The 25,288-nt window shown below is 30.5% G+C and overlaps 1 protein-coding gene across 1 annotated transcript; it reads left to right on the forward strand.

The window, feature by feature from the left end:
• Positions 1 to 1,214: 1,214 nt before the first annotated feature.
• LOC124365321 (KRAB-A domain-containing protein 2-like) lies at positions 1,215 to 1,892 on the forward strand. Its single transcript, XM_046821294.1, has one exon. It carries the CDS (start codon positions 1,215 to 1,217, stop codon positions 1,890 to 1,892), a length of 678 nt encoding a protein of 225 aa, XP_046677250.1.
• Positions 1,893 to 25,288: the final 23,396 nt, after the last annotated feature.

The raw sequence follows: 25,288 nt of genomic DNA on the forward strand, positions 1-25,288 counted from the left end.
GGGTGAGAGAGGATAACAAACTCATCTTTTGTCTTAAGGTATACTTGGAAGTAGGAGTTCAAGAGAAAGGGCTTTACTTGGTGGAGCTAGAGATTGATATGTTACCGGACAAACCCGATTTTAGGACAAACTAGTTTGGACTAGGATGTTCTAGTTTTTCCTGACCACACTAGGATAAACTAGTTTGGCCTTATTGATTACAGGCTGAACTGGTTTGGCCTAATAGCGTTAGGATAAACTAGTTCAGCCTGGTAGAATTGTTAGGCCGAACTAGTTTGGCCTGGTAGCGAACGGATAAACTAATGTGGCCGGGTTCAAGGTCAGGCCAAACCCAAGCAGCCGGGTGGTGGGGGTTGCAAAGTCTCGACGTGCTCGTCGCATTACATTGTTTGCTCCTACCGCTCACTCTCTCAGTCAGTATCCGCTGTGCGTCGAGTGCGAATATGAGTGTGTCTTAGTTGTTATTTGGTTGTTCGTTGTGCTTTGGAGTGTGTCGTGTGGGAGTATTAGTGTTAGTGAGCTAAGAGAGTGGTACAAGTAACGTATACTCTAGTAGGTGGGGACTATGGAGGAAGATTCTGTTAGTGGTGGGCATAGCCAGAAAGAATGGAGAGAAAGATTCATGACTACAGTTTTTACAAAGTGAAAACGAGAAATCAACACATTTCAACGTATTGACAAAAGATAAGTACCAACAACTTATAAATGAACTCGAAACTGCTGCAAACACAGATAAGGAAAGACCCCAGTTGCAGCAGAGACGCCTGAAACGATTTGGTGTAATTGGACATCGGAGGAGTAAAAAAAATTGGTGGCAGCCGGTGAGAGAAACCAAGACATCAAGTACTATTTGACGGTAGATGAACTGTACGATGTTATCGATGCTGCTCACGGGGCAGTTGGTCACGGTGGCCGTGATAGAATGCTTGCCTAAACGTCAAAGAAATATGCCAATATTACGAAGGAAGAAATACAGCTTTATCTGTCAATGTGCCAAGTATGTCACATGAAAAAAAACAAAAAGAAACGAGGTCTGGTCTCAAAAACCAATTTTACATTCGGAAATGAATAGTAGGTGCCAAGTTGATCTTATCGATTTTTAGACTCAACCACATAACCAATTTAAGTTTATAATGGTTTACCAAGATCATTTAACAAAATTTGTTTTGCTTCGTCCATTGCAAAGCAAAAGAGCTGAGGAAGTTGCCTACCAAATGAATGATATCTTTTTAACTTTAGGAGCCCCGTGTATTCTACAGTCTGATAATGGAAGAGAATTTGTTAATAAAGTTATTTCTGAAGTAACACAGTTGTGGCCAGAGTTGAAAATTGTGCATGGTAAACCTCGGCACAGCCAAAGTCAGGGCTCAGTTGAAAGAGCCAATCAAGACATCGAAAACATGCTCGCATCTTGGATGGCTGATAACAAGACAACAAATTGGTCTGAGGGGTTACGGTATGTACAATTCATGAAGAACAGAGCTTTCCATTCTGGTATTAAGCAATCTCCTTATAAAGCTATGTTCGGCATGGATCCTAGAGTCGGACTTTCTACTTCATCTCTGCCCTCTGAAATTGTCAGAGATATAAACGATGAGGAAGATCTTAAAAAGGTTATAAACAATAACCTAACACCTGCAAGTGAAACAGCTGACGATATCTTAATGGAAGAAGATGAAAATATGGTTCAGACCCATACCTCAACTGAAAATAAAATAAAAAATTCAAGAAAAACCGCTGCTGAAGGTCTAAGAAAGCAAGCAAAAAAAATGAAATCACACAGTGACAAGTCACATCCACCAGCCAATATTGGAGATAACGTCATGATATCCATTCCCGATGTGGACAAGTCTAAAGTTGGACCTAAGGAATATCATTGGAAATGTTATTGATATCACTGATGAGGGGCTGTACAAAATTGGAACGAAACATGGAATTCTTCAAACACTCTATTGCAGGTAGGCATATGTTTAGTTAATTATGTTAACGTTAACGTTATAGTTATGTTAACGTTATAGTTTCAAAAATGTTTTTTGAACCCGTGTTTGATCTCACAATTTTACCCTCATCGTCCATAATTTTTACCCGAATTCAACGACTTTTCATTTAAACCAGCCTAAATATAAGTTTACAGTAAATTACAAATGTTAAAAGTTTAAGTTTACTTAATTGTTTATCAAGAATACAATTTGCGAACTTTTTTCAGAACCCAGTTTGACGTGAGTGCCCAAAGATTCTTCACTGAAAATGACGTGAATATGGAGAGCGAGATTTCTTTAAGAACCGCAGCAACAAAACATTCCATTGGTAGCGGTCAAGGATTTCTAAAATGTTTCTTGTACAACAAGCTGCAAGACAAATAGGTGCCTTTGCAAAAAGAAAAATGTACTCTGCAATTCTAAATGCCATTCCAGTTTGTCATGTAACAATAAGTAATCAATAAACACGTTTAGTTTTGTTCCTCAGAATATCGAAATGTGAATAATTCATTACCCTTAAACATTTTATGATACTCTAATATAGTTTAAACCCCCACCCCCCCCCCCCCGGCTGCTTGGGTTCTCTCCATTATCAGACTGTAGAATACACGGGGCTCCTAAAGTTAAAAAGATATCATTCATTTGGTAGGCAACTTCCTCAGCTCTTTTGCTTTGCAATGGACGAAGCAAAACAAATTTTGTTAAATGATCTTGGTAAACCATTATAAACTTAAATTGGTTATCTGGTTGAGTCTGAAAATCGATAAGATCAACTTGGCACCTACTATTCATTTCCGAATGTAAAATTGGTTTTGAGACCAGACCTCGTTTCTTTTTGTTTTTTTTTCATGTGACATACTTGGCACATTGACAGATAAAGCTGTATTTCTTCCTTCGTAATATTGGCATATTTCTTTGACGTTTCGGCAAGCATTCTATCACGGCCACCGTGACCAACTGCCCCGTGAGCAGCATCGATAACATCGTACAGTTTCATCTACCGTCAAATAGTACTTGATGTCTTGGTTTCTGTCACCGGCTGCCAATTTTTTTACTCCTCCGATGTCAATTACACCAAATCGTTTCAGGCGTCTCTGCTGCAACGGGGTCTTCTTATCTGTGTTTGCAGCAGTTTCGACTTCATTTATAAGTTGTTGGTACTTATCTTTTGTCAATACGTTGAAATGTGTTGATTTCTCGTTTTCACTTTGTAAAACTGTAGTCATGAATCTTTCTCTCCATTCTTTCTGGCTATGCCCACCACTAACAGAATCTTCCTCCATAGTCCCACCTACTAAAGTATACGTTACTTGTACCACTCTCTTAGCTCACTAACACTAATACTCCCACACGACACACTCCAAAGCACGGTGCAAAGCACAACGAACAACCAAATAACAACTAAGACGCACTCATATTCGCACTGCACGCACAGCGGATACTGACTGAGAGAGTGAGCGGTAGGAGCAAACAATGTAATGCGACGAGCACGTCGAGACTTGCAACCCCCACCACCCTGCTGCTTGGGTTTGGCCTGACCTTGAACCCGGCCACATTAGTTTATCCGTTCGCTACCAGGCCAAACTAGTTCGGCCTAACAATTCTACCAGGCTGAACTAGTTTATCCTAACGCTATTAGGCCAAACCAGTTCAGCCTGTAATCAATAAGGCCAAACTAGTTTATCCTAGTGTGGTCAGGAAAAACTAGAACATCCTAGTCCAAACTAGTTTGTCCTAAAATCGGGTTTGTCCGGTAACAGATACAACACAACTATTACGAATTAGCTCCTAATTAAAACAATTGCAAAATTCGATTTAGTGACTTTTCCTTAGCTAAATAATTAGGTATTTTTCCTCTTCTCCTACTTTCTATGATGCTAATATGAAATATACCAGTGTTGATTTTAAATTTAACACTATAAAAATATTATTTATTTAGTTCTTTTATTGATCTTTATAAATCTAATATATAAACGTTAAGTTTTTAGGCGTACATATAAGCAGCACATTTTAAAACTTTAAATTTACAGATGGTGACATATTGATAAAAGTGTTTTTATGGTATATACGATTCTAGTTATATATGGTCTATATAGTTTTATCTCTGTATGTTGTTGTAATAAGGAAATATTGATTTGCAGCAGAAACTTCTGTTCAACTAAAATATGCTATAATATTAGATGTAATATTATACAAAATCAATGATCATAAACTGCAGACACGTTACGAATACAACATTGTGTATCAATATAGATTAAAATATTGTATACCTCATACATAAATAAAACATTCAAGTTGAGTTTTTAAGTAAAAAATCCCAATCCACTATATTTTTTTATTACTGAGATGGGTAATAGTTAATATTTAGATGGGTTCATTCTTCCTGTAACAGTAGGTTCGTATGTTTTGGTTATTGCCGATATAAAAGGCAGTAAATTAGACGTAATTTAAAAAAACCTAATACGATTAACATCTTAATTAGTGCGAAATTGTATTTTACTTAACAATGTATCTTATAAATACATCTAAGATAATGAGAACTTTTAAGGGGTTGAAATGCTAAAATCTTTTTTTTCCTGTGTCGTTTTGGATGTAATTTTTCGTTTTTACCAGTCAAGTATATACAAGATACAAATATTGAAAACATTTAAGAACGGTCATATTATTCAACGTTCATTAGTAAGTTAAAGGAAAATCAGTTCAAAATTGTCTTCGAGTGAATGGAATGTAACAAGCTTTGCAAACTCGGCTTCTTGATTGGTTTTGTATTACTAAGAAATGCAAAAACAAAAACACCAATATCAGCAATCAGAACCATCAATCACAATCAGCCTGATCACGTGACCTACTGTATCTCGTTAACGATAACGACGGTATTGATGATTCACCGAACATTCCTCATAGAAGAACATCGTTTCTTTGCATTAAAATTGCGAGAATTCGAATAGAATCAGAGTGAAATTTACCTTTATTCTCAGTCGACTTTACTTCGATATAATATCTTGCATTCACGTTATGTTTCCACAACTGGTTATTTTGTATATCACATTTTCATATGTAAGAACGTGACAGAGTAAGGTTTGCTTATAATATTTTTTCATAATTTTAATAGCATAGCTTTACTGAGAAAAGTCTTGTGTACAGATTTACTGAGCACTTTATTTCACGTTCTGCAAATGTTCATCAAATACAGTGTCTGAAAAGAAAAAAAATATGTCTTGTAAATAATAAAGGTAAAACATTTTACAGCATATGTGAAATGGAATAGTAGGATTGTTTTGCGAGGAATTTTAATGCTGTTATAAATTATTTATAAAACATTCATTGCAATATTCTGATGATAAAGAAGATAACTGAATAATTTATGAAAATCACGGAAAAGTATAACATATGTGGTATTTTTTATATATTAAAATCTACTTTCCTTTAATTAAGTGATAAATGGATAATTATATTCAAAATTTGAGAAATCCCTACACCTGATGCTTGCTGGTTTTGAAAAATATTTCTTCAAAATATTTAAAAATTAGAAAAATTTCATGCAGATTTCATGTAAAAAACGTCTCAGTATAGGTGCTAATAAGATACCTGTGACAGTGTAAACATTTTTCACAAAAAACAGTTTTTTGAGCGAGGGAGTAAATGACGCAACCAAAGATAAACATGACCACAATAATTTGTTGTACGTAAAATTTGGAACACATTCTATAGTAATAAGTATGATTGCATGTATTCAATAATCCAACTATCCTCTGTCTAAATGTGAGGTTATATGTAAATATCATGAACAAGTAAACCTGCAATATTTCTCTTGAAGTAGGTACGTCACCTAATAGGTTATTAATTAATTTTTTTTTAACTACTGGTAGCTTAGAGTCAATATAGACTTTCGATAAAGCATTGGAAATTTAGCTATGCAACTGATGTTTCACTGATCCAACTTTAATACACTTGCTGTTTAGATATATTTTTATAATTTAATAAATTTCAAATATATATTTTAGAGCAATACAATTTTTAGTTATTTTGTATAGTATATATTTTCTTAAGCATCTAAATAAATTGCATTTACAAATAATTTAGAATAATGGCTTTATTTTCAAACTGAATAATAGTGGTCGTTTAGCAAAGAAAAAAATATAATATATTTCCACTAACCAAATTATCAACCGAAACTCCATATGTAATACATAGAAATAATTCTCTGATGGTTTAAATATTTACACTGATAGACCATTTAATTTATATTTTACTTTATTAAAAGGAAGTAATGGAAATAAACATTACAAATTAAAATGATATCTTAAAAAAATTATCTCTAAGTATTTTTTCACAGCTACAAATAATTATCATGTCTTAATATTAATTATTATGATACAAAAAACCATCTGTACCATACAAGAATCCGTCACATAAAAACTTAACAAAGAGCATTTGTGTCCATACGTCATACACTCACTCAAAATTAAAACGCGTATACAACTACCAATGCCCTCAAATTCCTTTGATTATTTATATGACTGTATGTTATATAACAATTCCTAAGAGAACGTTAAATATGTACTTTTAAGGAAACACACTTTACATAAACAAACATTATCTAGATGTAAGTTTCTGTACTGTAATTTTCAAATTTACATAGACGAAAATAATAACTGATATTAGCCACTTTAATGAGGGAAATCTATACCACCGTATGTTATATAACAATGCCTACAAGAACATTAAATATGTACTGTTGTGGGAACACACTTTACATAAACACAACAGTCTTAATATAAGTTCCTGTATTGTAATTTTAAATTGAAACTAAGAATAATATAATTAATAATTTTCAATGCGAGACGAGGACGAAAAATTAGTTTGAACTTTTAAATTATAGCATTGTGTTTAATGGTATGGTCTTGTCACTTGCTCATTACTAAAATATTACATGAAATACATCTCTTTAAGAGTGAGATAATTGTATTCTTTACCATAATTTGTTAAACAAAGTATGTGTACTTTCTCTAACAGCTTGTTTAAAAAGTAGATCACGCCATCCTAATGATAATTCCTAATTGACAGGCTTTCCGTAGTACTGCTAGTTACCTGTCTAGTTATATGTCTTAATATAAGGAATTACTGACTCCCTAAAGGCATTATCTCTAAATAGTTATATTTATTATAAACAAAGCAGCTTTACAGTTTTTAATGGTAGTAAAATTAAGGTTTTCCGGGTAATTTTACAACCTAAAATTGATATACATGTTCAAAATAAAAACTAATTTAACGTTTAATAGTGATTAGTTGTTTTATTCGTATAAATAACATTTTCAAAACTTAGACGTAAGCAGCTATATACAAGAGTAAGTACACGTCCTGGCGGCGATTTTGAAGAACATAAAACTATAAAGGCAAATTGTTAATGTTTGTGCAGAAATATTCAGGAACCTTGATACTTTTTCTCATTTAAAACTTAATAGTAGTAAGTGAAACGTTTTTAAAAATTTAATAAAATCATATAAAATGATATTATATATTCTTTCAATAACTATTTCTATGAATAATGTCGTAGTAGTACCACCACACAAGAAGAAAAGATTTTATTTAAATAATCCTAAGTACTTTTTAAATTATTCTACACACACAATAGTTGTATTTATACACTGAATTTTAAATATTTTTAAACTTTTCAAAACAGAGCTTCCCAAAATATAGCCGAATATTTCAATGTAATTATCATCTTGCCCCGTATGAAAAAAATGCAAAAATAAGTGTAATTCATTTTGATGAAGTTAACCCATCCTATACTTATTACTTTCATACTGTAAAAATCTATTGATAGTGCTTCTCTTAAAATTCTCGATTAACTAAAATTTCCATCCTTACAAGGACTTAAAGTTAAACAGAAATAGTACTGTTGCACCATCAGTTTGAATGTGGGTCAGAGAGCTCCATTCTACTACTTCAACCAGTCAGAATTAACTATGCGTTTGCACTCATTGTGTCATCTTCTAGAATTGAGTCATATGCGACCAGCAGAGTTTGTGTCACATTTGCATGTAAAAAACTATTTGTTTGAATCTGGGCCAAACAAGCTTCATGTCACGTTTAGGTGTCAGGGTGAACTACGCGTTTGGTCTTATTGAGTTAACTTCTAGCATTAAGTCAATAGTGAACAGCAGAGTTTGTGTCACATTTGCATTTATAAACTATTTGTTAGAATCTGGGCCAAACAAGCTTCATGTCTAGCTGGGAAAATTCAATTTCTGTCTATCTGTCCTAAAATCTTTAATTTTTGCAAGAAAACTTCATTTTTATATATGCAAAACTGAAATTGACAATGGCAAATATAGGACAATGGTATTTGGATGAGAGTGAGCGACCATATCTATATTAATCTTATGAGTAACCATGATTTCAACGGGTAAATATCTTTCAAGAAACGCCTGTAAAGAATCATTTGAAATATTAAAAAATTGACATAGTAAAAACATACAGCCTAATAAAATGACGAATATATTTAAATTTTCCATGGAAACCACAGCCTTATACGCTGTAGGGAGGAAAACGCTACAATATCGCTTAACAGGTTTTCGTGTTATTGCATAACCAAATTTAAAATATGTTTAATATAATAGCACAGGAATATCAACCAATGTACAAGTTGGAATATTAGATATTCTTAGAATAATACCTATTTATTTTAACATGTGTCACACTATTCTTGATAATTTGTGTAAAATTCGTCCGAAAATGTTACTCAGCAAAGAATGTTTTTAAAACACTGTATATTACTTTAGATTCGTACATGACACATATAGGTGTAATGTAAACAATATCTTAGCTGTAAAAAATCTCGATTTCAAGCGATTTTTAATGAACACTAAGACTTTTTTTTTTCACAACATTGATAAATAATAGACAATCCGAGTCTATTGAATGACCAGATTAAAAGCAGAGGTAAAGTGTTATTTAGATTTTAGACAACAGTAAAAAATATTTCTTTACTACAGTTATATATAATTATATTTTTTCAGGGATATTTATACACTTTAGTAGATAGTAATATGGGGTTCCTGGCGCACTTTCGGAGCCGACCGAAAAGCAATGTAAAATACTGTTCAATGTACCATAAAGGAAGCTGAGAAATAACACAGCAAATCTCAATGAAAAATTAACCGAATCTACAGTCGTTCGTCTCCAAAAGCGATCGGTACATTACTATCTACTCTGTGGAATGAAAAATTAACCAAATCTACAGCTGTTTGCTTCTACTTTCTTAAGCTGTGCTTTGTAAAATGTTGTCAAATCTGCTACGAATAAAGGAAAAATCTTAATAAAATTTAATCAATTTAAAACATTTTTACTAAAAAACATACTATACTTTAATAAAAAACTTTTCTACTAAATAAACAACATGTACTCACCAAGCTCTCTTCAGTTTCTAGCATTTCAAAAACTTACAAAGAAAGACAATTTTAACGAGTTCAACGAATTACCAAAACATTTTAAAGAACAGTTGATACTTTTCCTTAAATGATACAGAATTCAAAGAACTTGTAAAGTCTTTTGCAGAAAAAAACGTCTAATGGAGTGTTTTACTATCGGCAAAAAACTAAAAAAGTAAGGGATTACATATTTAATATAATTACGAAAGATATTGAAAAGAAAGTAAAAAATAAACAAACAGAGAGTTTTCATCGTTTTTTTTATGACATTTTTCCCATATTATACGTTCTTTCAAGATAATCAAGACTTAATTGATGAATTTCTTAGGAATTTTTGTGAGTATCAAGATTTATCAACACAATTCATTAAAGAAGCATTATAGAATTTTTCTTATAGAATATAGCCACATTTTGTGTGAAACAAAAGGTATTACTGTAGATAATATTCCATGTGATTCCTATGAAGAAAGACAACACCAACTATGGTTATCAAAACAGTACTATGACGTGGGGAGGGGACTGCAAGTTTTAGAGTTAAGACTTTATTCTACAAAGTTAATTGTTATAATTTCTTTATCTTTTATAGTCTTCTTTCCAGTAACAATCAAGTGTAATTTTTCATTTTTGTTTAATTCTTTAATCTTTTTTTCATCCAAAACAGTCAAAAATCTGTTCGGCAAGTGTACTTTACAATCTTCCAACTCGGCAATTATTGTAAACCCGAATTTATCTTTCATTTTCTCCAAATTCAAGATTCTATGTTTCTTCCTTTCTTCCAATTCATTTAACTTCTTATACTCTTTAAACTTACATTCTCCAATATCATTTAACTCTTTCAAGAACTCCATTTTAAATAGAAAAAATTTAAAAAACGGAAAAAATGAAATTTGCTAACAATCACTCGAGAAGTCGGGGAGAATGTGAGTAAAACCGCATTCTTTTCACGAGGTTCTTCGTTTAATTTCTCCAAATGTACTATAAAATCATCAAAGATTTTCAGGCTTAAAATCGTAATCAAATTCAATATCCAAATAGTGAAAGATTATAGGTAAAATCTTTTCATAATAAAACGTGTGTATCGATACCTACAAACCTAATGTATTCTTTGAAAAGGAAAATAATTTTTTCAACGGTTCCAAGAGATAAGTAAAAATTTTTATTCTGTTTTCTAAATTCTGTAACAAATTTTGTTTGTTTCTCACCTCCGTATTGTAATTTCATAAGCAGATTATTCAAATGTGTTAGTTTATTTCGAAATTTCTTAGGTTTAGGTCTTTCGTACAAAATTAAATTACAGTCTCTACAAACTAAATATTTTTTATCAATAATTTCTCCTCTATTATAACACTTGTAACAGTTGGCATTGTACTCTTCCATTTAAACAAAAAAGATTTTTTTATAAATGGAGATTATGGAACTAAGTCTACCAAGATATAAATTTTTCAGCACAAATGTTTATGTTTACATTTCTACAACAGAGATAAATAGAAATAATTTCATTCTATTGTACAACTATTTAGGATATTTTGTCTATGATTACAAAGATTATTACGGAAGAAAATCGAGATTTTTCAGCAGCGAGAGAGTATATTTTTGAAGTATTAGGAGGAATGAAAGAGAATAATATGAACATCATTAACTACTGAATTTCTCTAATATCGTTCTTAATCACATCATAGGCTAAAAATTTCTCAGAGACAACAACAACATAACAAATCGCGTTTGTAACAGCTTTTTGAAAATCCATATTGATAATTATATCGTTCTTTGAACCAGAAATATTTGTCAAACTCTTTGTTGTATCAATGACATAAATAGGTCTATTCGCTAAAAATTCTTTAGGATTGTAATACATTTCCTTATTATTACAGTAAACTTTCTTAAAATCTTGATACATCTGATACATGATTTCTGAAAAGACCTCCTGAAATGTTTAAATTTTGTAATTCAATCTGGATAATAAGAACCGTTCAATTTTACTCTGATATTTTTTACATCCAAACTATCAAACTTTGAAGGATTTTTTTCTTGATTATTGTGTCTATCTGTTTGAAAACCTATGATAACGAACTTGGGATTGAAGATATTTCTATAAATATTTGTAATATCGAACGAATAAGTTGTTCCGGAAATACCTTTTTGTTCAATACATTGCCAATCTAGAAAATTAAACATAATGTTTTGACTTTTTGTAATTTCATCAATCAACCTAATTTTACTCGTGGTTTTATAATCAATCATTGGAACTCTAATAAAAAAATCTGTAATTGTTATTTTTTTCCATCAACAGGCCTAACATTTCCAGTTGCAGTCTTCAGAATCACATCATCGTCTTCTGCTCTTATAAAACTTAGATAAAATCCTCCTTTATAGATCGGAATAGTAACATTTTCAAAAAATCCTAATCCAAAATGAGATAAATTTCCAGCTGCTTCAAAAACACCAAATTTAAAATCTGATTCAAAGCCATTAGAAGTTTGAGAAATAACATCACTTTTTGAATACGAAATAGTTCCTTTAATTGTGCTTAATTGGCCACAGTTTTCGACTTCTTCTTCTATCAATTTATTGTGTTTTTCTTACTTCAATCTTAGAAAATAAAAACGGTATTAAAAATTATCGATTAATCTAACATTATCAGTTCCAAGATATGCTTGACCATCTTGTTTTGTTAAAGTTCCAGAAATATAAAACTGGAAGTTAGACGAGCAAAAGTTATCTCCAAAAATCAATATTAAACTCAGTTCTTTTATTCGGTTCATTCAAATGTTGTTTACTAATTGGATAGAAAATTTTTAAACTCCGCCCTTTCAATATCACTAGCATATTTTCTGTAGTCCGCCATTTAATAAGAGAAAATTTAGAAATTTTAAACATCGTGTATCATTTTTTCATCGATCTAATGTAAGTTTTTATAAGAAAAGATATAAATTTTAGTAAAATAATTAAAAAGATTAGAGTCATTTTTAATGATCTACTTCGTCATATTCAGGATTCTCTTCCTTAAATTTTGCGATCTCGGTCACATATTTCAATAAAATCTGCACAGGATAGTAACCGCTATCTATAATATTGTTCCAATCAACTGTATCTTTATTTTCATCCAAAAACTTTATACTCAAGTGTTGATAGAGACAAAGAACAGACATATGATCTTTTAATTGATAATGTATATTTTCTTGAATGAACTCTGATGATAAAGTTTGATATTTAGCAATGTTATACCAATTCAATTTTGTTTACGTATAATCTCATCATATCTTCGGATAATTCATATTTTTGAGAAATGTCATCCCAATGTTCTTTTTTCAAATCTCTTTCGTGTTGCATGATAAAAAGATCGAAAGCACTGTAATGTCCCGCCATCTCTATTTATTAGGAAAAAATTTCAAAATCAAGTTTTTATAAAAATTGACTCTTTTTTTGCGTTACATTCAGCACATTTTCCAGAAATTCTCTTAACTCCATTGATGTTTGCATAGTATTTTATATCATTTGTTGCAGTTTTTTCTTTACATCTCACACAATATATGAGCGCCATTTATATAAGGGAAAATTAGTCATCATAGCCGCCTAATCCATTAAATCTGTTTATCAATATTTTCAAAAGTTTTATTAACATCTTCTTTAAATTTATTAAAGTTTTCTTCTAGTTTATTTACTTTATCGAGATATAAAGAGTATCGATCATCTATTCTTTTAAGTAATTCATTATTATGTGTTACTTTCTCATTGAAATGTGTATCAAAATCTTCCAGAATTTTGTTAATTACTTCACCAACTAATACATCAACATCATTTTTTATATGTATTAAAGTTTTCTTCTTCTAGTTTATTTACTTTATCAAGTAATTCACCAACATCGTCTACTGATCTTTTACTTCTTTCATCAAGTTTTTCATAGACTTCTGTTGTAAAATCTTTAACATGCTGTTTATGATTCTCATAATTTTGTTTTAGTTCATTAAACATTTTAATAGGATCTTCTAATTGAATCATTACAACAACATCAAATGGATTAATTCCTTTACTAACAACCGCTAAATTCTTTTTCCTTTAAAATCTAAGGCATTTTTAACATTCGGATCATGTAAATCAACAATATCGATGTTTTTCTGATAATTTTAGAGGTTTTAAAATTTGTTCTTTAACAACAACATCATGTTTGTCAATACCAGGTCGAACACCGACAATTCTTTTTTTATTAGCTAAACTAACATAATTCTTTTCAACTTTGATCGCTTCAGTAATTTTATCAGCTTTTTCGATATGAGACATTAAATTGGTAAATAATTTTTTTACACCATCATCAACTTCTTTTTCCAATGTTTTTATTTTATCAGCAACTTCATTTGAACTCATGAAATTTGCAAGTTTGTTATCATATTCTGCTTTAAAATCTTCAATCTCGACAGCAAACATATCTGAATCTGGAAGGTTTTGTAATAAATTTTCTAACTTGTTATCAAACTCATTTCTCAAACTATCAAAATTCAAACTATTATCTACATTTTGAATAATTTGTGTTCCAAATACGTCAAAAATATTTTGTGAATCCATATTTATTAAGTAATAATTTGTTAACAACTTCTTTAAAATCTTTACCAGTACTCAGTTCATTCAAAACAAAAACACATAAATGACCACAAATTGGGGGATCTTTATAGTCTTGAATCTGAGAATCATTGTAGTAGACGCTTGATTTTTTCAAATATTTAATCAATTCTATAGGTGGTTTGTCCTCAATTCTTCCATACGAATCAAAATAACATGCATTCTTATCATTTTTTATAATAACAAATCCAATGCGTTCCACTTCCCATAATCGAGTCTAAATTCACAATTCCACATTCAAATTTCTTAACTTTTTCAGGTAATGTATCTCTCATGAAGATTCCTCTTAAAATGTTTAATATTTTTGCAGATTTCTTCCAATTCCCCGAATGATAAAGGTTTAAATTTTTTTTTTCAATGTTTGATTTCACGTAATTCAAAGTTTTTTCATCTAATCCAGATCCTGTAACATCTTCCAACTCTTTATCTAACCAATTTAAAATGTTTCGAACAATAGGAATCACATCCTTTTTAACGATTGGAGCAGCTTTACGAACATAAGGAACAACATTTTTAACAACTGGAATATTTTTCTCCAAAATCTAATAAATCTTTCAAAAGTCCACCATTTTTGAGTTCTTTCAACTGATTATAAGAAAATTCTATTCTGGTTCCTTTATTGTTTTTCTTATGTTTTTTCGAGTTTATTGTATTGTCTATTTTGTTAAAAATATCTTATCTTCGCCATTTTTTTAGTTGATCTATTTTAAATTGAATACTAACGGGTATTTTCTTCTTAAAAGCGGATTTTATTTTTTCTTTCTGATTTTTGCTGAAATTTACATTCACCTCCATTTATATAGTTAAAATTTCAAGTTCTCTTCGATTCCCATTCCTAGTTTTTCTCTTCAAAAACATTGCTCCAGCTGTTGGAAGCGCAACAAATCTTTCACCTAAACTAGCATCTTTTGATAAAAATCTATCCATTGCTTTATCTTGCAAAACTTTATCTGCTATATGTCTGGAATTTGTGTCTCTATGTTTTGCATAAAAAATATCGTGTTCCATAGCAGCCTGATCTAATTTATTTATACCAGGATCTCCTCTTTTTAGTCTTTTTTCGAGTTTTGTGCCAGGCCCCAGATACTGATAAGTTGGTACGTGTAATTCAAAAGGTAAATTGTTGATAAAATCATTCAAAAGTCCGCTACCTTCAATCATAGATGAACTTATTGCCGGCAAAACTCGTTTTAAATATTTAATTCCATCAGGTTTTTCAATCATTTCATCAAGTTTGTTCGAAATAAAATCCTTAATCGCTTTCTTTTCGTTCAAAAAATTGTTGTTTCCAGCCTTTTCTTGAGCATAAATATAATTTATAATTCCATCGAGTTTTGTCAAATCGTCGATATATCTGTATTCAATCTTATTATCATTGTATTTTCTTACACCTGATCCTTCGATTCGTTTTTCCCAAATTGGTTTAATCAAATTGAGATATTTTTTACCTTTACTTGGACTTTGGTTTCTTAGTTGATGGATCATTATTTTTGTAAATTGAGTCAGATTCCCATAAAAGTTCTGTATACTTTTTCAAATCTTCTTCAGAATATAAATTATCTTTTGGAACCATCAGTGCCTGTTAATAATCTCCATAAACCTTGAGTTCCTTTATATGTTTTTTCATTAATAATGATATCATTATGCTCAAAATTCACGGGCAAATTTCCAATCATAAAACTTTTCTTTTTTCTGTCCCAATACAAACCAAATTTATCATCCTTTGCTCTAGGAAGAAATTTTTTTACCAATTTCACCAATTATTATATCCGTTGTTCCAGGACTTATTGGTTCAACTATGGTAGAGTCTTCAATGATTCGAGGTCTAAATGGTGTTGAAGATGGTAATTTTGGCAATTCAAACTCAGATTCTGGTATCGAAATATCAGCAAATTGTCGTACAACTGGAACCAAATTCATTAAATTTTGATTATCGCTCTTAAAAAACATTTTCAATTTTGCCCTCAACATTTTTTATTGCAGAAGTTACAGGTTGATTAATTTTTTGAATAAGTTCTTGTTCTTCTTCATCCATTCGAATCTGTTCTTTAAATTCTTTGATTAATTTCTTTTCGATTTGATCAAGTTTTTTTCGCTTCTTCAGAAGTTACGTTCGCCATTTATTTAGGAAAATTTTGAAACGTAAACGTGAACGTGAAACGTAAACACGAACGTGAAACGTAAACAAGAACGTGAAACATGAACGTGAACGTGGAACGTGAACGTGGAACGTGAACGTGGAACGTGAACGTGGAACGTGAACGTGGAACGTGGAACGTGAACACGAAACGAGAACACGAAACGTGGAACGTAAAACGTGAACGTGGAACGTAAAAACGTGAACGTGGAACGTGAACAGATTTACCGTTTTTTCTGTTATTTTCATAATGTAAATAAAAAGTAAAGATAATATAAAAATAATTGTAACAAATATTTTATCAAGTAGATTTGTCAGACCACTGAGCAGCATTTATATTAGAAAATTTATTCAGATATTTACCATTTTTAGGCTTCAAAGTTAGATTAATAGTTAAAAATCCGTAGTCTTCCTTCCAAATTTTATCACATAACTCAATAAAGTGGTTAAAACTCATATCAGATCCCACATAATTGTTATAAAATCTTTCTCGAATAGTGATCATCTTGCTTAAAAATACACAAACATATAAAATTCAATAGTAAAGTTGTTTTTTCCACATCCACTTGAACCAACAATTAACAATCTGATTGGTTGATCTTTCTTATTTTCTTCAAACGTTTGAAGTTTTATCTGATCTTTTTGCTTTAAAAATTTCTCCATTTAAATAGAAGATTTTCATCTTGAAGCAACGCTTGCGAAAATGAAGCTGTTCAAGTTGACTTCAGAAAGCTCTAAATTAGTTTTAAACTTGGAACATCCTATACACTTAGAGGAAGAATCAAATTATTTTATCGGTTTAAGCGGCTTTTATTCTGATAATTTTGTAATAAATATTAGTGAAAGTTCTCCTTATTGCATAGGATTTAGTGAGAAGAACATAACAAAATACTATGGTTTAAACAAAGGATATTATACTTTCGATCAAATAAAAAATTCCCTTAAAAATTATCTGAAAACATTCAAACAATCAGATAAATCTTTAAACTTTGACGAAAACAAGTTTGAAATGCAAAAAAATTATCTCTCTAATAAAATTCAAATAAAATCACCAGTAAGAATAATGTTTTCAGCAATTATTGTAGATTTGTTAGGGTTTGTTCAAGAAACTATTGAGCCAAATCAGGTATATTTAGGAAATAAAACGCCAAAATTTAGACCGTTCGATGTAATTGAAGTACATTGTAATCTCGTTGAACCTAGTTTTGAAAATCATACCGAACATTTACACAAAGAATCGGAAATTTTGTACACTTTTTTTCCCAAATGTTGCTTATGGATCAAAAATCAGTGAAAACCCGAATGAAATCGATTATATTCCAATTAGAAAAAAATATGAAAAGAATTCAAAAAATCGTCTTAACTGTTCAATCAAGACTCTGAGGGAAATTTATTAAATAATGAGAGTAAAACAACAATATATTTAAGATTGTCGAAAGAATGATGAATCAAGGGGGAACGAATCGTTCTTACCTTCAAATTTTCAAGAAAACAACTTTTTGAATGTATACATTACAAGAGTCTATGCCATAGACCCTTTCAAAATCTTCATCCTGACACTATTTTCGTTAATGACTCTGGCCTTTATTCTCGAAATAAAAATTACTAGTTAAATTTCTTTTCTATCTAAATGGAGTCAGTTGTGAATCTACTCAAATTCAATAATAAAGAAATTTTAAACATTTGTTGACGAAAATAATGAATTTTGGTTTAAGGCGAAAGATGTTGCAGAGGTGTTAGAATATAAAGATACGAAGAAAGCAATTAAAGAACATGTTTAAAGAAAAAATATAAAAAAAGCTTCGAAAACATACATTCTGAAGGTAGGGGTGATTCGCCCCCGCCTTAAAACTTTCAAAAAAACACTGTTTTCATAAATGAATCAGGACTTTATACTCAAAATAAAAATTGCTTGTTAAATTTTTTCTATCTAAATGGAGTCTGTTGTGGATCTGCTCAATAATCAACTTAGATTTGAAAACAAACATATTTTTACGATTGTGGATAAAAATAACGAATTTTGGTTTAAAGCAAAAGATATTGCAGAAATATTGGAATTTAAAAATACGATGAAAGCGATTAGAGATCACGTTTAAAGAAAAATATAAAAAAAGCTTCGATAACATAGATTCAGAATGGGGGGACGAATCGTTCTTACCTTCAAACTTTCAAAAAAACACTGTTTTCATCAATGAAGCAGGCATATATTCTTTAATCTTGAAATCTAAAATGAAAATAGCAGAAATGTTTCAAGATTGGGTTTTAGAAGAAGTTTTACCAAGTATTCGTAAATTTGGTGTGTACAAACTTGAAAACGAAAATAAGCAGTTAAAAGATGAAATAAAACAGTTACAAATTTCAGGTCAAATGAAATCCTTGAAAATAGAGAATCAAGAATTGCGAATGGAATTAATGAAGAGAGATATGGTATGTAAAGATTTTGATAAGAAAAAACACCATGTTTTTGTGTTAATTAAGAAGAATCACATGTGGGAATGGCCTTATTACGTTATCAGAGCTCAGAAACGAGAAATACCAAACCGATTAAAACATCTAAAAATAAATTATCCTGAATTAGAGATTTTGTTCATTGATGACGAACCAAATTCTATCAATCTGTATAACCAAATGAAAGAATCTTTGAATATTTTATACAACGGAAATCATTTTACTACAAATATGGCAGAATCTCGACTGATTTATAGAATATCTAAATTACACGATGAAAATGTTTCTAAATTTTACTAAAAACTCTCGATTTATTATATTTTGTTTGTAAATGTTTTAGCATAACTAGGTAACCATTGTAAAATCTTTTTTTCATATTCACAAGGCATTTCGTTTTTATAACTTTCGCTGAAAATTTTTTTAGCACAATCTTTGCAAAAAGCATCTTTTCTATCTTTACTATACTGCCAGTTATTAAATTCAGAAATATTTTTAATTTCTTTACAAAAGTAACACTTTTTCTCTTCTAAAGTTAATTTGTTCATTTTATCATATAATTCCTTACAATAACAGTCTTTTCTATTCTCTTCTTGACACTTTGTACATTTCTTTTGAGACTCCATTTATATAGAAAAAATTATTACACGATGAAAATGTTAAACTCTTAACTTATGATATTTGGTTTGTAAATGTTTTTTGATAATTATTTAACCATTTTATAGTTCTTCCACATTCACATTGAGTATCTTCATAATATAATCTATGAAGATTCTTCTTTACACAATCTTTACAATATGAGTCTTTCTTATCTCTACTATAGTGATCACTATTAAACTCTGAAATTTTTTTAGTTTCTTTACATTTAAGACATTCTTTTATCTTCCAAAGTTAATTTTTCTATTTTATCATATAATTCTTTATGATATTCCCTTTCACAATCTTTGCAATTATAATGCATTCCATCTTTCCTATTTTTTATCTTTATAAAATTCATTTAAATCTTTAAATTCTTTGCACTTTGTACATTTCTTTTGATGCGCCATTTATATATAGAAAATTTATATTACAGTTTTGACTTCTTCAATTCATATTCATAAAACTTTCCGGTTATTTCTTCATTATTTAAAATCTTTTATACTATAAGTTACAGGATCTGTGTTATTAATTTGATAAATCACAAAGATTTCTCTTGACCAATTGTTCTTATATTTGTTCGAAAATGTTTGTTTTTTACTAACAATTCTTACATGATCATTGACTTTAAATTTAGTTTTCGTGTGAATTTCAGGTGGAACATACTTGAAAACGGTCTCTAATAACTCCTTTTCTGCATCCTTATCTACGTCTTTCGGTTTCATTTTGATTGTGCTGTGAACTGTATCGTTATAATTGTTTACGATTTTTTGAAGAATATCGATCCATTTAAAGTTTTTATTAATCTCAAAAATTACTTTCATTCTCTCATTTTGAGTTCTGTTATATCTCTCTACAATACTTGATTTCTCTTCGTTTTCAGTATGATAAATCTTAATGTTGTATTTCCTCAAAACATCGTTAAATTCTTTATTTTTAAACTCTAAACCCTTATCTGTATGAAGTAGGTTAGGAGGTTTGTGATTGATCCTTATGGCATCTTTTACTATATCTTCGAAAGCTTTTGAAATATCCTTGCCGTTTTTTCTTTTGATAGCTCTTGACCAAGCATATTTTGAGAAAGTATCAATAACATTTAACATATACTTGAATCCATCATTTTGATCCGAATAGTTAGGACATTATAACTAAATCTGCTGCCCATAAATCGTCAATTCCTAATGTTATAATTTTTTCTCTTTTTAAACTTCTTTCGTACCGGTGCATGAATTTCTCTAGCTTCAATCTCGATTTCTTCCTTATTCTTAGATTCTTTCTTTACTTGTTTTTCATAAGGATTCTTTATAAATTTACTCTTATTTGTCTTACATTTTGAACATTTTGCTGCAATTCTATACAATCCATTTTGAGTTTGAACGATTTTTGAATCTATATTTTTCGTTTTCTTTTTACACTTGTGACAGTGAATTAAATAATCTTCCATTTACATATCAAAGTTTCCAAGTTTATTTAATTCGTCTAATATATCAGATTTTGCTTCATTTTTATAGCCATACGGTACTGTATCGATCTTATTTTCTAGAACAATTCTCTTATCATCTTTAGCGTTCAGTGCCAGCTTGTTTATGGTAACTGTATACAACTCATGTTTGTAGCTTTTGATTACTGTCATCTCCCTAAATTCTTCTTTATCTTCGAACAAACATCTCTTCAAGTTTTCGATATTTATTGTTTTATTTACAACGCTTCTCTTAATTCCTTTACACCTAACTGGGTTTTTATCTAGATATTTGTACGAGTACATCTTAGACCTTAAACCACAAAATTCTTCTAAAACTTCGCTATTTAACTCATCTTTGAATTTCCCTATTACCTTCTTATTTTTAGTAGTGAAACATTCATGATCTTTTGGATAATCACTTGTATCAAAGTCATCTATATTTTCTTTAATAATTTTAAAAGGATCTCGTTTCAATTCTAGAAAATAACTGTCTGTATCCATGTAACACAGATTCAAATCTGGATCAAACTTCTTTAATTTGTTGTAATAAAACTCGTACATTAGCAATTTTGAGAGGTCGAGAACTGAAAAATCCTATGTAAATCGGTTTGTTTAAATTTAACCTTTTGTTTGTACATGTGACTCGCTATACAGTTGTCGTCAAAGATGTTAAAGCATTTGAAATTTGTTTTCTTAGCTTGTTTCATTGAAAATTCTTCATTTCCAAGCTTAATATCACATCTGTTTCTCACATTTTTCCATAGATTTTCCAAACACTGAGTTGTTCATCAGCTTATAAAAGTCCTTTTCAAAGTCGCTTGTAGCTTTGGTTCTCATGTTTGTGTTAAAATCAATGTATTCTTTCATAAAAGGCTTCTGATCGAATGCAATAACTCTATTCACATGTTTCAAAATCATACCTTGTTCCAAATAGAACTTCAAATTTCTCGAATGAACAACGTATTCAGTTTTATCCAGTAGAGTTGTGCAAAGTTTGTTTTTAAAATGTTCTGGAGCAAGAGGTAAATCCTTGTGATGTTCGTGTAAATTTGTTGGATATCCAAGATCAACTTCGAGAATATAGCCATAATCTTCGTCGCCAGTGAGTTCCAAAATTGTTTCTTTCCATTCTGCAGTTGTGTAAGTTTTTGGATCCATCCACTTGATATCACTAAACGGCAGTTTTTGCATTAGGCCATACCCATAAAGGTTATTAGCATCAACGTATAACAAATAGTTTTCGGGCTTTGTCTTATCGAAATCTTTCAAATATTTGTTATTTGCTTTAACATATCGCTTAATACACTGAGAAATGCCCCCGCGAATGCCTTTTTCAATCATCAAATACATATTATAATTGTTAATTAGCTGAAGCTCAATTTTCGTTAATTTTAACATTGCGTCCCATGCGAGACTGGGAGCTGTTAGATAGTGTGCCGGATCGAGTTTATAACAATTAAGGCAAATGTTTCTGAAATTTTCGAATATATCAGCAAGCAATAAAACATCTTGGATATTGTACAAATCAGAGTAATTTCCAAGATTTTTCTCTTTTAATTTGTTCCAAACGCTCAAGTAGTGTTGATAATCTTTCTCAGATATGCTCTCGTCTGTCAAAAGTGAATAGAAATCTTGAATTTTCAGCTGTTCTGTGTAATCAAGTTTTTCAATACTATCGATAAATTCGTAAGGAAATATGCCTTTTCCAGATAGAATTTTAAAGATTTCTTCTTCGTCATTTGGCTGTCTTTCTATAATTTCATTCAGTCCATCCTGTATAAAATGATTTGTATGTTTGAAGTCTTCTTTCTTTAAATTTTTCGCTAATTTTTCAATAGACGAGGCCATGAATCTAAATGTGTCTACGAAAGAGAACTTTATAAATTTTCTAGGTTTATCATTGTCAAACTCATAGCCATATTCAGAATTTACTGAATAATTTATATATTTTTCTTCTGAGTTTGCGATCAAATCAACGTTTCCATATTTCTTAGCTAATTCTTTTATGTACAAATGTGTGTCATAGTTACTCATATTGTGACAGAAAACTGGAATGTTTTGTGGAAATTTCAAATTTAGATTGCAACATGCATGAGCTGCGCCTCGAAACTTGCCGGTTAAATGACAATGATCTCTCACTTTATTATAACTCTTATCTTTCCAACTATCAGGAGTAAAACCATACTGAATTGACCCAACATCATAAGCAGACCATTCACAGATATGACAAACGTTTGAATTTTGATACGAAATTTCTTCTTCTTCTGTCAATTTCATAGGTTTCATATTCTTAGAATTATATTTTTTCGCTATGTATTTCGATAATTTATTGAGTTCTTCAAACAATTTTGTCGGGACGTTTTTCAAATCTTCTTCATTTTTGGCACGATAACATATCGGTTTGTACATGCGATTGGTCACATTCGACACTAAATATAGAGTAAAACCATAAGGAATGTGCCTCTGAATCTTGGTTGTAGTCGATCTTTGTGGATTGTTCTTGCATGTCGGAATTTTTTCTAATATGCTCTCAAAGTCCATATAAATTACGTACGGATGGTTAAATTTCTTTTGATAATTAGTAAATTTAGTTGTTTGACCTGGAAACGGCATAACTGGTTTACAAACTTCATGTTGCTTACAAATTTCTAAATGATCAGCTAAAGCGCTAGATTTGTAGAAATGGCTTAAACATCTTCTACACAAAAAATTTTCTTTCTTTATGTTTAGACAACTGCGAAGAAACAAGCTTATTTAAATCGGTTATCAAAACATAATGAGATTTATCATCTTGTTTAACATACAATAAAATCAATGTTTGTTTCAGCGTCATATTTTTCAGAAATTTGTAACGGAACAATGTTAATATTTTCATCAAAACTGTTAGACATTGATAGACATTGTTGGATACTTATACTTGGAATTGTAGCTTCGTTTTTCAAATATTTGTATATCTTTCAGAGACATTGGATACTCAAAACCTGAAAATATTTCGTCATTCACAAATTTTTCGTATTGCTTTACACGTTCACAGTCTCTTTCTGGTTTTTCAATAGCACATCTTATTGAGTAAATAAAGCAAAAATCATCTCTATTTTTTATATTTATACAAGCTTTTTTATCTTTGATATTCTTTGGTAAATCGATGTATGATCCTGCATTCATCATTTCGTGTTTGTTAAGGCTCAAAACTAGTTGTTTACAACTTTTAAATGTCCATCCGGAACCTTTATTTGGATTATTCGTTTGTTCTCGATGTGTTAATTTATTAAATTGCTTAGTAATAAAGTCGTTTACGTCAAAGATTTCGTCTGCTTTGATAGTAAAATACATTAGACATGTTTGCGGTTCACCATTCACTAAAGTTCGTTCGTATTCACATTCCAAAGAGAGATAGCCCTTCATATTTTTAACATTTTCTTGAAATTTCTCGATTAAACTTTTAATTTCTGACCGCATAATTGAAAGATATTTGTAAATTGACATGGAATTGTCGTTCAAGTTTGTTAAAATGTATTGCTTGAAAAGACCGTGTATTGAGGATAAAACTTCTACATCAATGATATTTTCGGATTTTACTTTAAGAGTTTTATCAATTTCTTCGATCATTTCAGACTTGGTTTTATCGTTAGTACCGATAGCCAACTTTTCAGCTATTGAATGAAGTTTTTCATCATTAAATAGGTCGAGATTTTTCTTTTCAACTTTGAAATTTCTCTTTAATTCACGTAATTTCTCAATAACATGTTTTCGTGATCGGCAATTTTATTTTCTCTAGCCCATTGTCTTAAATAATTTAGTTTCATTATCGTAAATTTGCTTGTTTTTTTCGTGACTTTTAGAATTATAATGGCGATCATAGTTTTTTCTTAAAATTTCTATTTTGCAGAACGGACATGATATTTTATCGCGCTCCATTTAGATAGAAAAATTTATTTAACTAAATGGTGCTTGTAAACCAACGATTGCGCCTCTCACGGCGTGATATCACTACGGATATGACGCAGGCGAAGCGATTATCGTGATGGTCGGTCTGTAGTAGCACACCTCGACTGTCATTGATACACACAGCGCAATCTTTCGGAACTAAAATGTCGGTAATGCAGATTTGCTTTTAAGAATAAAAATTGTGTTCCCGTTTACTATTATAACATTTTCTTTTTCAAAATGTTAGATAATTTTACCTATTTTAAATATGCGTACATTTTGTTACTTGTAATTTTCAAATTATATTTTAAATTAATTTCTTAAATTTTTACTTCTCGATGGGCTGTTGTATTGTGTTGCTGAGTATATATGTCCGCGAATTCGGTTTGGTCGGTTAGGAAGTTTACTTCTGAACTGTTTCAATGCGAGTGGCCATAGCGGAGAAAACACCAAGTTCAGAAGTATTCAGATCGTATTCCGGAAACCATTTCTCTATCCGTATCTCGCTCTTCTCTCTCTCTCTAGCCTGAATATAGATCCTAGCCTATAAACGGCAGAAGTGATCGTGTCATAGGCATAAAAAGAGAGGGAGAGAGAAAGAGACAGAGGGAGGAGAAAAGGTCGACCGAGAAATGGTTTTGCACTTTTTGACTTT

The sequence above is a fragment of the Homalodisca vitripennis genome, chromosome 6 (genome assembly GCF_021130785.1).
Source record: "Homalodisca vitripennis isolate AUS2020 chromosome 6, UT_GWSS_2.1, whole genome shotgun sequence".
Lineage (NCBI taxonomy): Eukaryota > Metazoa > Arthropoda > Insecta > Hemiptera > Cicadellidae > Homalodisca > Homalodisca vitripennis.